Source organism: Buteo buteo, chromosome 30, assembly GCF_964188355.1.
Source record: "Buteo buteo chromosome 30, bButBut1.hap1.1, whole genome shotgun sequence".
Taxonomy (NCBI): Eukaryota; Metazoa; Chordata; class Aves; order Accipitriformes; family Accipitridae; genus Buteo; species Buteo buteo.
In genome coordinates, this window is record NC_134200.1 from 2,698,833 (window position 1) to 2,715,160 (window position 16,328).

General features: G+C 52.0%; 1 protein-coding gene across 1 annotated transcript; it reads right to left on the bottom strand.

The window, feature by feature from the left end:
* Positions 1-5,489: 5,489 nt before the first annotated feature.
* Positions 5,490-7,899, bottom strand: LOC142025851 (olfactory receptor 14C36-like). The gene is made up of 2 exons (XM_075018535.1): positions 7,647-7,899; positions 5,490-6,445 (listed from the first exon to the last, which is right to left on the bottom strand). Exons 1-2 carry the CDS (start codon positions 7,897-7,899, stop codon positions 5,490-5,492), a joined length of 1,209 nt encoding a protein of 402 aa, XP_074874636.1.
* Positions 7,900-16,328: the final 8,429 nt, after the last annotated feature.

Sequence of the window (16,328 nt, forward strand, 5' to 3'; positions counted from 1 at the left end):
ACATCCCTCTGTAGAGCCTTCCTACCCTCGGGCAGATCGACCCTGCCTCCCAACTTGGTGTCATCTGCAAACTTGCTGAGGGTGCACTCAATCCCCTCGTCCAGATCATTGGTAAAGATATTAAACAGAACAGGGCCCAACACCGAGCCCTGGGGAACACCGCTTGTGACCCGCCGCCAACTGGATTTCACGCCGTTCACCACAGCCCTCTGGGCTCGTCCGTCCAGCCAGTTTTCCACCCAGCAAAGAGTACACTCGTCCAAGCCATGAGACGCCAGCTTCTCAAGGAGTATGCCATGGGAGACAGTGTCAAAGGCCTTGCTGAAGTCGAGGTAGATAACACCCACAGCCTTTCCCTCATGCACTAGGTGGGTCACCTGCTCATGGAAGGAGATCGGGTTGGTCAAGCAGGACCTGCCTTTCGTAAACCCATCAGGCTGGATCAGGCTGGGCCTGATCCCCTGCTTGTCCTGGACTTGCCATGTGAGTGCTCTCAAGACAAACCGTTCCATAATCTTCCCTGGTAGCAAGGTCAGGCTGACAGGCCTGTACTTCCCTGGATCCTCCCTCCAACCCTTCTTATAAATGAGCGTCAGACTGGCAAGCCTCCAGTCCTCTGGGCCCTCCCCTGTTGACCAGGATTGCTGAAGGATGATGTAGAGTGGCTTGGCAAGCACCTCTGCCAGTTCCCTCAGTACTCTTGGATGGAGGCCATCTGGTCCCATAGATTTGTGAGTGTCCAGATGGCGTAGTAGGTCACTAACTAGTTCCTCCTGGATTAAGGGGGGTATATTCTGCTCTTCATCCTTGCCTTCTAGCTCTTCAGAAGAGTCCTTGAGTTCCTTGGTTCTTGGTGCTTCTTAGAATCTTCCTGGATCTCTCCAGAGCTCATGGTGAGCTTTCTTGGCCATAAGAGGGCCTTTTGGACCATCTTTCATGAGATCATTGTCTTTTTAAGATCTTCTGTGCAGAAAGAGTAGTCACAGCAAATCACCAATGGCATCAAAACAGACGCCGAATGAATTGGTAGGAAGAATCAGTTAAGCAACACCCAAGGCTGTGCCTTCCTGGTAAGGAGTCTGTCCTGAGAAGGGGATCCAGCCTCTGTTGCCTTGGGGACACAAAAGGTGACTTTTGCAAGACACCCTTTCATCTGAGCCGCTTTGAATAGGTCATTGAGGATTGGGTATCATGCCTTGTATGGCACATACTGATTATTTTCGGTAGATCATGATACTCTTGGGGAAATCATAAAACCATCTGAAGAATTATTTAAAGATTATTGACCAAAGCCCCAGCAGATGTGATTCTCAGGAAATGGGACACCAGAGGCCAAGGGAGGGATGGTTTGAGCACTTTCTTTGGATTTGGGAAACCAAAGAGCGTTCCCCTCTCCCCAGCTCTCTGTCCTCCTCGTTGAGGGGTGTGAGGAACTCTACCAACTGGGTCTGAACTCACAGTCATGTCAAGTAATTTATGTCTAACTGAGGCCAATGTTGTCCTGTCAGCTCAGGATTTGACCTTCCATTTGAGCCCAAAGCATTTCAGTTCCCAATACCTCCATCTGCGCTCTGACGTTCCATTGCATGCCGCAACTGTCCTGGCTCTCCAGGCAGGATGGGCAAGAGATTTTAATCCCTGAACTGGAGCTTTGCCCCTTGCTGGAAATGTGAATGCAGCAGGCTCGAGCCAAGACACCCCGGAAACCCAACTTCCCAGAGGACCAACTAATGAAAACATCCCCCATGTAATTTATGTAATTTATGCCTGTCCATGGACCTTGTTGATTCAGACATGCAGACTCACTTCCCAGCTTGATTCTTTATGGAGGGTACCATGGAATGACACCGTGGCCCTCCAAGTGCCAGACCCCTGCTGATTCACGGAGGGCTGGGGCCTTGCTGCTTCCTTTCTTCCCATCAGGGTTTGGGAGGAGAGGAAGGAAGAGCAGGTGAGGTTTCTGGGTGCCAGTGTTTGAAAAGGGGGAGCAGAGCCATCACATAGGAAATGATCTAAAGGCTATGCTAGTTCAAAACTATTACCTTCAGCTCCTTTCTCAGGGGCCTTAAAACCTCAGCAGGAACCTGGAAGTGCTGAGCTCCCTTCACCTCCCTCTCTTTTAGCAATTAAGTTGATAGTACCCAAGCCAGAGGCTTTCTTTCAATTCTGTTTACAGCCTAAAGCACCGCATGCTCTGGAGATATGCCAGGAAACTTGCAGAAGAATGGCACTCCTCTGCACAAGAAGGTGGATGTTCCCAGGAATTTCAGGAGGCACGGCCCACCGATAGCTGTGTTCACGGAGCTGGTCAAATGCTTTCTCTCCGTTCTGGTAATGGCAGTTTAGATGCATGGTTTGTGTGTAAATTCTCTCTGTGGATGCTGACATTTACTGAGCAAGCTGGTCTGACCTCAGAGCTGGCCCTGCTTTGAGCTGGCGGCTGGACTCGAGACCTCCGGAGCTCCCTTCCACCCTGAATTGTCCTATGAGCATATCATGTAGAGACCCTCACTTCCAGCTTAATCTCTACTTGTACGGAGGGTGGCAAGGCAAAGGCTCATGGAAGGATTGCTGGGGAAGAGACTGCTCCAGGCTGGCTGCGATTTTGTGGAGCTGAAACCTGAAGAGCTCCAAAGGTGGAGACCACAGCAACACTCCTCCTAGTCCATTTTATTTTTCCTAAGGCTCAGCCTAAACCTCCCAAGAGGCAGTTTGTGGCTGTTGCCTCTGTCATAATCATAATCCACTGCGGAAGACAGCTTGGCTCTGTGATCTTTCCAGGTAGGTTTAGGCTCTTATTAGGTTGCCCCATGTCTCCTTTAGCAGGCTAGAGAGGCCCGGTTTCCTCAGAATCTCCTCACACCTCATGCTTTAGGCTCCTAGCTCCATTTTGACAGACCTCCTTGGGACCCTCTCCAGTTTCTCCACTTTCCTTTTGAAACGTGAAGCCCACTGGCTCATATGGCATTGTCATGGTTCCCAGGCCCTTCCCCTCAGGGCACTCCTCAGCCAGTCAGGTCCCTTCCCATGCACATGGAGGTATTGTGCAGCTTGTGGGCTGAGATAAAAACAGTTCAATAGGCGAAGGAAAGAGGTAAAAAACCCTCCCTAAACCAAAACCAACAAGCAATGCAAAGACAATCACTCGACACCTCCCACAAGCAGACTGACACCCAGCCGCTCTCCCTGCAACAGGCACCTTGAATGACAAAAAAATCCACCTCCTTTTTCCCCTGCCCCTGGTTTTATTGCTGAGCATGACATCATATGTTAGGGAATATGCCTTTGGTCAGTCGGGGTCAGCTGTCCTGGCTCTGTCGCCCCGAGAGCTTCTTGCCCACCCCCAGCCTACTCACTGGGAGGGAGCAGAGTGAGAAGTAGAGAAGGCCTAGACGCTGTGCAAACACTGTTCAGCAGTAGCCAAAACACTGGTGTGTTGTCAATACTGTTTTAGGCAGACATGCAAAACATAGCGCCCTACGGGGCTGCTGCGAAGGAAGTTAACCCCATCCCAGCCAGACTCAGTACACTTGAACGGGGGGCCCAGAAACGGATCAGCAGCGTACAGGTGGTGTAATGAGTGATGAGCAGGGGGAGACCATCATTTCCCTCACTCTTTTGGCGAGGCTCCTCTTTTATACAGTCGAGGACACTGCTGGCTTCCTTTGCCACCAGGTCACAGTGCTGGATCACGTTTTGCCTTCTGTCCCCCAGAACCAGCAGGGCCATTTCCACAGAGCTGCTCCCCAGCCAGGCAGTCCCCAGTCCCTGCCACCGCAAGGTGTTAGTCTATCCTAGGCACAGGACCTGGCCTTTGTCCTTCTACTATTTCATTAAGTTCCTGACAGGACAGTCCTTCTGCCTGTCAGGTTGCCCGTGAATGGCGTCCCGAGGCACAGGAATGGATTTCCCAATCCAGTGCCATCGACAAAGATGGTGAGAGCTGCCTCCTCCAGGTCGCAGCTAAAGGTGTTAAACTGCACAGGGCCCAGGAGAATCCCCTCTGCTGCCCCACAACGTTCCAGTACACCCCATCTCAGCCTGATCATCCAACTGGTGTTTTACCTATCCCTTTGTCTACTCTCCCAGACCGTAATGTCCTAAGTTGGGTGGAAGAATATGAGGGAGACCATGCTAAGAGTTTTGCTGAAGCTGAGGAACATGACATCCACTTTTTATCTCCTCAGGCACAACTGCAGGCTATCAGCTTGGCGAGGCGTCATTTACCCTTGGTAAGTCCCTGTTGACAGTTCTTCCCCTTTAGGCGCCCAGAAATGCCACTCAAGAGGACTCTGATTGCATACTCTTCACCAACATCAGCTTGTACAGCCTGGGGTTCCCTGGGTTGCACTTTGGGCCTTTTTCAAAGGTGGGTGCGACATTTGCTTTTCCTCTCTCGCAAGTGACCTCTGCCAATCCAATGACCTTTCAAAAGGGATATTCCAAAGAAAAACCCATTTTCCCCTGTAACTTCACTACCACCATTCTGCCTATTATACCACATGCTTAATTTCTCTAATCTTTCATACATTTTCCCCTGTCCAGGACAGAATGACCATTTCTAACATCATCTTTTCAGCAGATGGTCTGGGCAAAGGCTCCTTCCACTCTTCTCCAGGTTTTCCCTCCCTTTAATCTTTGTTCATTTAGATACCTCTCACCTATGCTGCTGTTTTGAGCTTCAGACACTAAAAGCTTACCTGTCCTTCAACAGTCTAATTGCCTCCTTAGACAACTCTTTAATTATGTTTATATCTGTCTTTTTGTATCTACCGACCTAAAATATTTCTCATAAGATTATCCCTTGTAGAAAGGCAACCTCTTTAGGAGCTGGCTGTACTTAGCATATGCTTGCGGAGTGTGTTTTATTGTTTATGAAACTTGACCATGCTTTACTGTTCTCTGCTTGCAAAGAGGAAAAACCCTTCTGTGCCTGTGGGCAGCGAGTTCTCTAGGGAGTGCAGGTGGAAGATGGTGCAAAGGAGCTGTAACATCCAGCTGCAGACTTCAGTGGAGAGTTCTGACCCAAGGAAAAGTGAGGTAAGTCCCAGAGGGCTGATGAGAAAAATGGTGGCATTGGGGAGGTGAGGTGCAAGGTTGTCCATACACAGTCAGACCTCAAGGGACTGCTTCTTCTACCTGTCCAGACCTCCTGAGGAGACACTCGGGATCATTATCACTTGGAGAATGCTGCTATAACCTCTTCTCTAACTAGAGAGTTGCTAGAGTCACCGCAAGTACATTTATTTTGTTTAATTAAAGAAGGAGTATAGCTCCTTGTTCTCACAGTCGCTGGGTCACACGAGGGAGGTAGGTGATGACGTAAAAGTGGGGTGTCCACATGTCTTTGTGGACAACATTATCCCAAGAACAAAAAGCGAGAGAAGAAAAAAACTCACCCAATAACAATGACAACAACTAAAACTAATAAAGAAAGGCTGGGCCTGTAATAAGTTACATTATGAGTCATATGCTGAGGAAGACGGACACTACAGCTTCTGGAAAAATTCCATCACCCATTTCCACACTGCATCCTTGAGCTCCTGGCTCCCCACGCTGTAGATGAGGGGGTTCACCGCTGGCGGCAGAACTGAGTACAGCACTGCCACCAAGAGATTCAGGGATGGGGAGGAGAGGGAGGGGGGTTTCAGGCAGGCAAATATGGCAGTGCTGAGGAACAGGGAGACCACGGCCAGGTGAGGGAGGCAGGTGGAAAAGGCTTTGTGCCGTCCCTGCTCAGAGGGGATCATCAGCACCGCCCTGAAGATCTGCACATAGGACAGCACAATGAAGACAAAACAGCCCAAAAAGACAAAAGCACTAAACACGAGAAGTTGAAATTCCCTGAGGTAGGCATCTGAGCAGGCGAGCTTGAGGATCTGGGGGATTTCACAGAAGAACTGGTCTACAGCATGACTCTGGCAGAGAGGGACTGAAAATGTATTGGCAGTGTGCAGCAAAGCATAGAAACAACCACTGCCCCAGGCAGCTGCTGCCATGTGGACACAAACTCTGCTGCCCAGGAGAGTCCCGTAGTGCAGGGGTTTGCAGATGGCAATGTAGCGGTCATAGGCCATGATGGTGAGAAGAAAATACTCTGCTGAAATGAAAAAGAGAAGCAGAAAGGCCTGGGCAGCACATCCCAAGTAGGAGATGGCCCTGGTGTCCCAGAGAGAGTTGGCCATGACTTTGGGGAGAGTGGTGGAAATGCAGCCAAGGTCGAGGAGGGAGAGGTTGAGAAGGAAGAAGTACATGGGGGTGTGAAGGTGGTGGTCGCAGGCTATGGTGGTGATGATGAGGCCGTTGCCCATGAGGGCAGCCAGGTAGATGCCCAGGAAGAGCCCAAAGTGCAAGAGCTGCAGCTGCCATGTGTCTGCGAATGCCAGGAGGAGGAACTGGGTGATGGAGCTGCTGTTGGACATTTGTTCCCTCTGGGCACGGGGATCTGTTCAAGGAGGTAAAAAAGTGGGAATTTAGTCACCTTCTGTGAGCAACACCTACTTCATTCTTTTAGAAACCCCTCAAACTACCTCTCTCCTTTTCGGGAAGACTTTTGGCATGTCCCTTGAGCTCTGGTTGGTGACCACTGAGGGTGCCACTGGGAACAGTTGCCTCTGCTGTCGGCTTAGGAGGAGAAAGTAATGGGTAATAGGGGAATAGGTAAACAGAAACCGGGACTGATCAGATGGCCACTGGCCAAGGGAAGTTATCTATTAGCAGGTCCTGACGAGCAGGTCAAATCATCCCTGAAGAAACCACAAAGGTGATTTTGGTGCTGTCTGTAGGCAGAAAGGTGGGAAGGGAATTTGTGAGGTGTCTCGCAAACTGTCTGATCTCTTTCAGGTTAATGCTCTAGGAGTCTCCGTCAAACACTGTACAAACTCGATTACCAACCCACCAGGGCAGGAAACAGCAGAGACTGGAAAGTGCCTTCCTTTTCAGCTAGCCCCTGTCTTGACCCTCCTCTTAAAAATCAGCTCTAGAGATATCCTGGGAGCGACCTGGAGCTCTGAGCAGTCCTGACCCACGCAGCACCCTCCTGACAGCAGGAGGACCCTGCCCTGCCTGGGGTTGCTGCTTCCACCCACAGATTCTCTTTGCAGCGCTGTGAGGAGCTCCCCGGGCAGGCTGAGTGCTGACCCTGGCAGGCAGCAGAGTCCCTGTCCCGGCACACAGCCCCCAGGAGCGCAGGGACCCTGCTCGGAAGGACAGCCCTGGGCACCCCTCACTGCACACCTGGCTTCTCACCCCTGCAATCATCCCCAGGAGGAGGCAGCTGCCATGCCCTGTCCTACTGAGAGTGCAGCAGGGAAGCCCTGCTCTGGAGCACATCCTTCTCCTTTCTACTAGGGAAACTGCAGAGTCCTCCTGAAAGATTCTGCAGGCAGTGGGATGAACCAGCCTTCGGAGCTCCCTCCAGGATACTCACTATCATTGTGCTGCAGCTCAGAGACTTACCATGTAGAGGGCTGTGAAGATTTTGCCGTCAGTGAGCTCCTAGCATCCTCCCACCCCGGACTCCTTAACCTCTCTCTGCCTCACTCCTCTCCTCTTGGCACCTTGCAGGCAGTGCCCTCAGCCCTGCTGCGCTTTGCAGAGGAGCCGCTCCTGGGCAGAGCTGTCTCTCTGCACCACTGCCCACTTACCATGAGCTCCCTCCGCCCCAGGAGCCCGGCACAGCTCAGCAGCACAGGACCAGCCCAAGGCAGCACTTTCTCTGCCCCCTCTGGGCTCCCTCCTGGGGTCCCTGGGGCTCCAGGGGAAGCTGCTGTGAAAGAGACGGAACGAATCACTGCTGTTCTCTCCCTCAGCTGGGGAGAGACACTTATTGCCAGCACTGTCCTTTCTTCTATCAGAAAAAGAGTTGGCCATGAGAATCACCTTCCTTTGTTCCACCATGAGGCAGGACACCTGGACAGGGACAGGGAGGGATCCCCTTTACCCCTCTGCGGGAACAGATACAGCTGAGTCAATCGAGGCATCTCCTTCAGGGTGTGCAGTCCTGGTGCTGGAAGGGGACTCCGCTCCCTCCTGTGACGACTGCCACAAACCCACAGGAGCTGGGATTCCTCTCCTCTTGCCTCACTTCAGGTGTGCACAAAATAGGCAGCGGCATGTGAGCTCCTTGTCTCTGCTCCCACGCTAATCAATGGAGAGGGAGGCTGGGAGGGAGACGCAAATACCTGGTGACATCTGAGGTGCCAGAGGTGGTCCTAACTGCAAATGCCAGTGGAGCAGTTCATAGAGACAGGGCAACATCTGGGGGCATCCTCGTGGAGGCTGTTGGGAAGTTCCTTTGGCCATCTGAAGTGACAGCTGATGCCCAAATTAAGGGCAGCTGAACTCATGGTGTTCAGGGCAGCTCACAGAGTGATTCAGCTGAACAACTGTCCCCTGGGCCATAGGGAGAGCTCAGTCTCTCTCTTCTCCATCAGCTGTATTTCCTACCTCTCCACTGATTACATTGGCAGCTGTCTCATGTTCAGCCGCACGTTGCCTTACAGAATCCAGGGCAGGTACTCTATGGAATGTTCACATCCAGGCCCACAGAGCTACACGAGATGCCAGGGCTGGCAGGGACCACACACCACCTGCGGAGAAGCAATTCCCATTCAGGGCAGGGATGTCACAGATGTTCTTGTCCTCCTGGTTGTGTTTTGGTTTGTACTAATATACTCGACTTTGGGGGGATTTCATGTGCTGGGGTGGGATGCGGTCATAGGGACACAGACACCAGATGGCAGTTTAGATGCCCTGGGACCCTCTGCTCAGGCTCCATCTGCAGCACCTGAAGGGCTCTGGTCTCCTGCAGGTCCTCTCTGACAGCTGGCAGTCCCAGGCACGTACCTCAGGTAAAGCTCTAGAGGCAGCACTGGGGGCTTATGGTCAGACAGAGGAACTCTGCCTGAAAACCTAGGAAACCTTTTTAATTTTTAAAAAAGGAGCACCTTTTCATCAGCTGAAATGTTCAGAAGTTTCCATAAAGTGTCAGTGGGATTTCCATCATGCCAAAAATGTGAATTTACAGGATGTGCATTAACCATGGGGGAAGATACATTGATTGTCTCCTGTACTTGCCTTGGCAGTACTCTGTGTATTACACTGTACATTTAATCTCAGTAATCTGTCTGGTATTTCCACCTGTCCTGTCGAAATTGACCATGTCCGAAGTCACCTTTCCAGCAGACTAACTGGACATAGGCCCTTTCCATTATTCTTGAGGTTTCCCTTCCTCTTACTTTGTGACCGTTCATATGCCTCTCACCCATCCAGTTGCTGCTCTGAGCTTTGGAGAGGGAAAAAACTTTCCCGTCTTTCAGTAGCCTGCCTAATTGTCTCTTTAATTATGTTTATATTTATCATGTCCTGTCTGTTGATCTAAAATAACTCTTGTACGGTTATCCCCTAAGGAAGATGAACCTCATTGGAGGCAGCTTGGACTTACCATACAGTTGAGAAGTGTGTTGTGTTTTGTCATATATCCTGTTTTACTTTGGGGGTTTTTGGAGTTTGTTATAATTATCAGAAAACTGTGTGCAGCCAGTTCTCTAAGGAGAGCAGGGGGAAGTTGGCACAAAGGAGCTGTCACCTCCAGTTGCAGACTTCAGTGGAGAAGTCTGATGTCAGGAAAAGTGAGGTAAGACGCAGGTGGCCAGTGAGAGAAATGGCAAGGCTGGGGAGGTGAGGAGCACGGTTGTCCCTACAGTGTCGGACCTCAAGGGACTGCTTTCCTTACTGGTCGAGACCTCCTTAGGAGACCCTGGACAAGGATCAACTGGGGAAGGCTGCTATCACATCTTCAAAGTGGTCACTGAAATCTTTCCCTTTCACTCCGCTCCTGAAACCTCTTTAATTAGCAGTACAAGTCTCAAAGACTTGATGAAGATGACGGAAGAGACATGACTCCTGAGGGCTTTGTTAATTTTAATGAGCCGTAACGTGTATTTGGTCCTCTGAGTCCATGAACTTGAGATCCTGAGAGGAGATAGAAGAAATCTCTCAAGAAGTCAAAGTCAGAAGAAACACCCAAGGCATTAATGGGTCCCACTGAGGGCCATTCCTGATGCAGCCTCCCCAGGGACTCGTTAGAGCAGATAATGGGAAGCTGTGATTACAGGTAGGCAAAGGCACTGTGCAGGTGGCTCTGATGCTGAGAAAACCCTTTGTTTTATGAAGCAGAAAGGCCAATCCCTTAAAAAAGATCATCTTCTGTCTTGCCAAAAGCCCAGTGCCCCCCTCAGAACCCTCCCTGCCCAGGACTGTCCATGCCCCTCCTCACTCTTGGCACACAGAGAGTCACACGCTGAGGTTTCTGCTGTCGAGTTTTCTCCCCTGATACAGGGCAGCAGAGTGACCAGTGTCATTGAAATACCTTGGGTCTGGATGACCAAATCTTACCTATCTGTTACAGTGTCTTCCTAAAGGAGTGCCGAGATCATCGAACCACGTTCCCTTTTCATCCCCTCCAGAGTATGTGACGTGTGACACTGGTTTAGGTGAAGCAATAGATGAGACTGGTCTCACCCAACATTAGGCTCAGTGCAGATGTCTACGACTGACTGAGTTGTCTAGTCTTCCCTCTAGCTAACGGAGAGAGAGAAGTTGCCTCAAACGAGGTATGCAGGGGTACTTTTCTGGTGGTGACTAGCTAATGCTCCAGAAGGGCTCCTGAAGTTCCCGTGTCATGTTTCCAAGCTACCCCAGGACATCTCAGACAGCAACAGCCTCTCTACGTGGCCAAAGGAATCAAGCCCTGAATGTAGATTTTGTCATGAGTGGAAAGCCGCAGCCTCTGGGAAGGGAGATCCTGTCCCTCACAGAGCTCAGGGCTCTTCCTGGAGGCAGTTTGGTGTGGGATGTGCAATGCCAAGTGAAGGACAACGCTATGACAGTGCCCAGACTTCCCAGGGGCTGCGAGGAGACAATAAGGCCCCAGTGCCATGAGAACAACCTGTCTCCTCGTAGACCTCAGCGGCACAGACAGCTGCTGTGGCCAAGGGGAGAAAGACTCAAGCAGACGCAGGCAGGATGAAAGCTCTTTAGAAGGACCGGCTGGGAAGGCAAGGAGGGGCAGTGGTCCTTTATCGGGCAGGTCAGCAGGAATGCATGGAGCTCTGCCTTGGGATGGGTGATGAGCCAGCGAGGAGCTTCTGGGTCAGGATTAGCAGGCAGACCAGCACTGTTGATGTTGTAGAGGGTGCCTTGCTGCAGAGCACCTGGTCAGGAAGCACCAGGTGAGCCCTTCTTCAGGCAACAGGCAGAAACCTGGTGTTCACAGGCCCTGGTCCTCATGAGGACACGAACCACCCGGATATCTGCTGGAAGGACAACACAGCAGGATACATGCGATCCAGGCGGTTTCTGGAGAGCATCACTGATAACTTTCTGAGAATGCAGAGAATGGGCTTGGAAAGCCAAAGCCCACCTGAAGTTCCATCCAAGAGTACTGAGGGAACTGGCGGAGGTGCTTGCCAAGCCACTCTCCATCATCCTTCAGCAATCCTGGTCAACAGGGGAGGGCCCAGAGGACTGGAGGCTTGCCAGTCTGACGCTCATTTATAAGAAGGGTTGGAGGGAGGATCCAGGGAAGTACAGGCCTGTCAGCCTGACCTTGCTACCAGGGAAGATTATGGAACGGTTTGTCTTGAGAGCACTCACATGGCAAGTCCAGGACAAGCAGGGGATCAGGCCCAGCCTGATCCAGCCTGATGGGTTTATGAAAGGCAGGTCCTGCTTGACCAACCCGATCTCCTTCCATGAGCAGGTGACCCACCTAGTGCATGAGGGAAAGGCTGTGGGTGTTATCTACCTCGACTTCAGCAAGGCCTTTGACACTGTCTCCCATGGCATACTCCTTGAGAAGCTGGCGTCTCATGGCTTGGACGAGTGTACTCTTTGCTGGGTGGAAAACTGGCTGGACGGACGAGCCCAGAGGGCTGTGGTGAACGGCGTGAAATCCAGTTGGCGGCGGGTCACAAGCGGTGTTCCCCAGGGCTCGGTGTTGGGCCCTGTTCTGTTTAATATCTTTACCAATGATCTGGACGAGGGGATTGAGTGCACCCTCAGCAAGTTTGCAGATGACACCAAGTTGGGAGGCAGGGTCGATCTGCCCGAGGGTAGGAAGGCTCTACAGAGGGATGTGGGCAGGCTGGATCGATGGGCTGAGCCCAATTGTATGAAGTTCAACAAGGCCAAGTGCCAGGTCCTGCACTTTGCTCACAGCAATCCCATGCAGCGCTACAGGCTTGGGGAAGAGTGGCTGGAAAACTGCGCGGCAGAGAAAGACCTGGGCGTGCTGGTCGACAGCCGGCTGAATATGAGCCAGCAGTGTGCCCAGGTGGCCAAGAAGGCCAACGGCATCCTGGCCTGTATCAGCAATAGTGTGGCCAGCAGGAGCAGGGAGGTGATGGTTCCCCTGTATTCGGCACTGGTGAGGCTGCACCTCGAGTCCCGTGTTCAGTTTTGGGCCCCTCACTACAGGAAAGACACTGAGTTGCTGGAGCGTGTCCAGAGAAGGGCAACGGAGCTGGTGAGGGGCCTGGAGCACAAGTCTTATGAGGAGCAGCTGAGGGAACTGGGGCTGTTTAGTCTGGAGAAAAGGAGGCTGAGGGGAGACCGTATCGCTCTCTACAGCTACCTGGAGGGGGGTTGTAGTGAGGTGGGTGCTGGTCTCTTCTGTCAGGTGGCTGGGGATAGGACGAGAGGAAATGGCCTCAAGCTGTGGCAAGGGAGATTTAGGTTGGCTATTAGGAAAAACTTCTTTACTGAGAGGGTTGTCAGACATTGGAATAGGCTGCCCTGGGAAGTGGTTGAGTCGCCATCACCGGAGGTATTCAAAAAGTGCGGAGACAAGGTACTCCAGAACATGGTTTAGTGGGCATGGATGATGGTTGGACTCAATGACCTTGAAGGTCTTTTCCAACCTAAATGATTCTATGCTTCTATGGTTCTAAGCTCTGCCCTGAGCAGCAGTGGTTGGCCATGTGTGTGGTTGGCCGTGTGTAGGGTTGGGAGAGAGTGTCAAGGGATTTCAGTGAGAAACAAAGGGAAGGTGGATGGCTTTAGCAAATCCTTAAACCATATCTGAGGCCAGAAATGGAAAGGAGTGGTTGTCTATGGGTTGAGGAGGAGAAGCAGGAGGTTTGTCCTGGGAAGACGGCAGGAAGGAAGACCCTTCTTGTGCAAGTCAGGGACGAAAGAGACATTTCCATGTTGTGTGCACGCCTCGGTAGGTGGTGAACGCCCGCTGCTGAGGGTGGCTGTGCTCAGTCATGCCCCATGAGCTGATCTTGCTCTCTTTTCCTCCTTCCGTGAGCACAGAGAGTCATCAGTAAAGCCTGGGACATCATGGGGTCAGAGTGTGGTCGGAAGGAGGGGTGGTGGTTAAAATCTTCAGGGAAAACAGGCACAGGCATAGGACAGTGTAGGGCAGCCTGTGGTCAGGATGGCCAAGGGCTTTGGTGGGGCTGGGACCCCCAGCAGAACTGAGGTCCATGTCCTCTGAGCAACGGCAGCTGTCTCTTCCACTGAGGCCCATGAGGGGACACCAGTTCCTTAAAGCCCCGGCCTTTTGTTGCCTCCTCACCCTTGGTAGAGCCTGGGAGGTGTCCTACCACTGACCCGCACTCGGCATCGCAAACCCTCACATCTCACTGCCCGCAGGAAGAGCCCTGAGACACCCATGATGAAAGGCCCCTATTCCTAGGGGATGGGGGTCAGGCCTTGGCTGTCCTGCTTGATAAAACACACCAAGGGCTTTCACAGCCACTGCCACCTTCATTTTTCTACCTGGATCCAGTGCTTCTGAGCTCTCCTTCACCCGCCCACAGGGATGGTCACCTCGTCTGCTCATCCCCTCCACGGTCTCTCCACTGGTGGTCCTCAATGGGGCTCGCAAACACCCTCGGAAACTTGGAGGCTTGCTGCTGACTTTTGGGTTTCAGCAGCCTTGTTCCATCTTCTGCCGAGAGCTGCAGTTCGGGAACTCGGCACCAGAGGGCTCATTGACATGCAAAACTCCCTCACGAGCCACGTCTCTCTGCGTAATTTTCCTTCATTCCGCAATTCTTATGTGGTTCATCAGAGAGATTTCAGGAGTGTAGTCAAAGCAAAAAGGTTTCTACAGTAAGTAACAGTAAGAAAGGATTTCTTCTTTTTCCACTTTTCCTTATTTTTCTGCTTCCAGATTCAGTGATACCAGCAATCTGTGATTGCTATTGATCCTGAGCATCTCCTAGTTGAGTATGAACATAGAGGGAAGTCAAGACCCTTTACAGAGGCCACTCTAGGGGCAAGCTTTGTCCTACCCCCCCCCCCCCAACCCCCCCACTTCTCTCATCAGCCACCTGGGATTTACAGCAGCCTTGCATGGGGACAGAATTTTTAGGAGGGCCTCTTGGCGATAGGACGAGGGGGAATGGTTTTAAACTAGAAGAGGGTAGATTTAGAGTGGATATATAAGAAATTTTTTATGACGAGGGTGATGAAACACCAAAACAGGTTGCCCAGAGAGGTGGTCGATGCCCCATGCTTGGAAACATTCAAGGTCAGGTTGGATGGGGCTCTGAGCAACCTGATGTAGTTGAAGGTGTCCCTGCTCATTGCAGGGGGGTTGGACTCGATGACCTTGAAAGGTCCCTTCCGACCCAAACCATTCAAGGATTCTATGAAATCAGAGCTTTCTCCACTCACATCCACAGCTGCATGTCTTAACCCCTTGGCACCAATTCCCACCTGCTTTTCTTGGAGAAGGAGCTGCACCCAGACACAGGAGGATGCTTCTTAATTGCCAACAAGCAAAACCAAATGGGAATAGTTCAACAAAAAACAAAATACATGCCTCAGGTGTATATTAAGTCCATGTTACCTCCACTGAAGTCCACTTCCCACAGTGGATGACCATGCACCAGTGGAATACACGTTACTGGGTCAAGCACAGATGCCAAGACCCACCCAGACACCTCCTTGCTTGGACTCTCTTTGTCCACATTCACTCTTTATACACACAAAAAGTCACACGCTGAAGCAGCGAACTCCCTCAGTTCACAGAGAGAAGCAAAAGTGAATGAAATGCTCTCTTTTGGATAGCCCAAACTGCACTAAATCCCAGCCAACAGTGATTACAGGAGCACCTTCAAGCAGACTCTGCATCACCTAGACCCACTGTGGTGGGTTGACCCTGGCAGGTGCCCACCAAAGCCGCTCTATCACTCCACAACTCAGCTGGACAGGGGAGGGAAAATACAATGAAAGGCTCGTGGGTCGAGATAAGGACAGGGAGAGATCACTCACATAGTTACCATCACGGGCAAAACAGACTCGACTTGGGGAAATTTGATTTCTTACCAATCAAATCAGAGTAGGATAATGAGAAATAAGAACAAATCTTGAATCACCTTCGCCCCACCCTCCCTTCTTCCCGGGCACAGCTTCACTCCCAAATTCTCTAACTACACCCCTACAGCAGCGCAGGGGGATGGGGAATGGGGGTTGGTGTCAGTTCACCACACGTTGTCTCTGCCGTTCCGTCCTCCTCAGGGACAGGACTTCTCACGCTCTTCCCCTGCTCCAGCGCGGGGTCTCTCCCACAGGAGACAGTTCTCCATGAACTTCCTTGTCCTGGTTTCAGCTGGGATAGCGTTGTATTGGTTTTGTGTGGCAAGGTTTTGGTAGCAGGAGGGTTACAGGGGTGGCTTCTGGAGAAGCTGCTGGAAGCTTCCCCTGTGTCCGACACAGCCAATACCAGCCGGCTCTAAGATGGACCCGCCGTTGGCCAAGGCCGAACCCATCAGCGATAGTGGTAGCACCTCGAGGATAACATATTTAAGAAGGAAAAAGAGTTGCAGGGCAGACAGAAATGGCAGCTGGAGAGCAGAGTGAGACCATGTAAGAGAAACAACCCTGCAGACCCCCAAGGTCAGTGCAGAAGGAGGGGGAGGAGATGCTCCAGGTGCCGGAGCAGAGATTCCCCTGCAGCCCGCGGGGAAGACCATGGTGAGGCAGGCTGTCCCCCTGCAGCCCATGGAGGTCTACGGTGGAGCGGATCTCCACCTGCGGCCCATGGAGGACCCCATGCCGGAACAGGTGGATGCCCGAAGGAGGCTGTGACCCCGTGGGAAGCCCGCACTGGAGCAGGTTCCTGGCAGGACCTGTGGATCCGTGGAGACCGGAGCCCACGGAGCAGGTTTTCTGGCAGGACTTGTGACCCCGCGGGGGACCCACGCTGGAGCACTGCGCTCCTGAAGGACTGCACGCTGTGGAAGGGACCCATGCTGGAGGAGTTCGTGGAGGACTGCAGCCTGTGGGAAGGACCTGTTTTGGAGAAGTTA

Excerpts from the sequence above, each read along its gene's own strand:
- LOC142025851 (XM_075018535.1), bottom strand. The coding sequence starts at position 7,899 with ATGGTGGAACAAAGGAAGGTGATTCTCATGGCCAACTCTTTTTCTGAT. Across the intron at positions 6,446-7,646 it reads TGGGGCGGAGGGAGCTCATG|ATCCCCGTGCCCAGAGGGAA; the intron begins GTAAGTGGGCAG and ends CTCCTTGAACAG.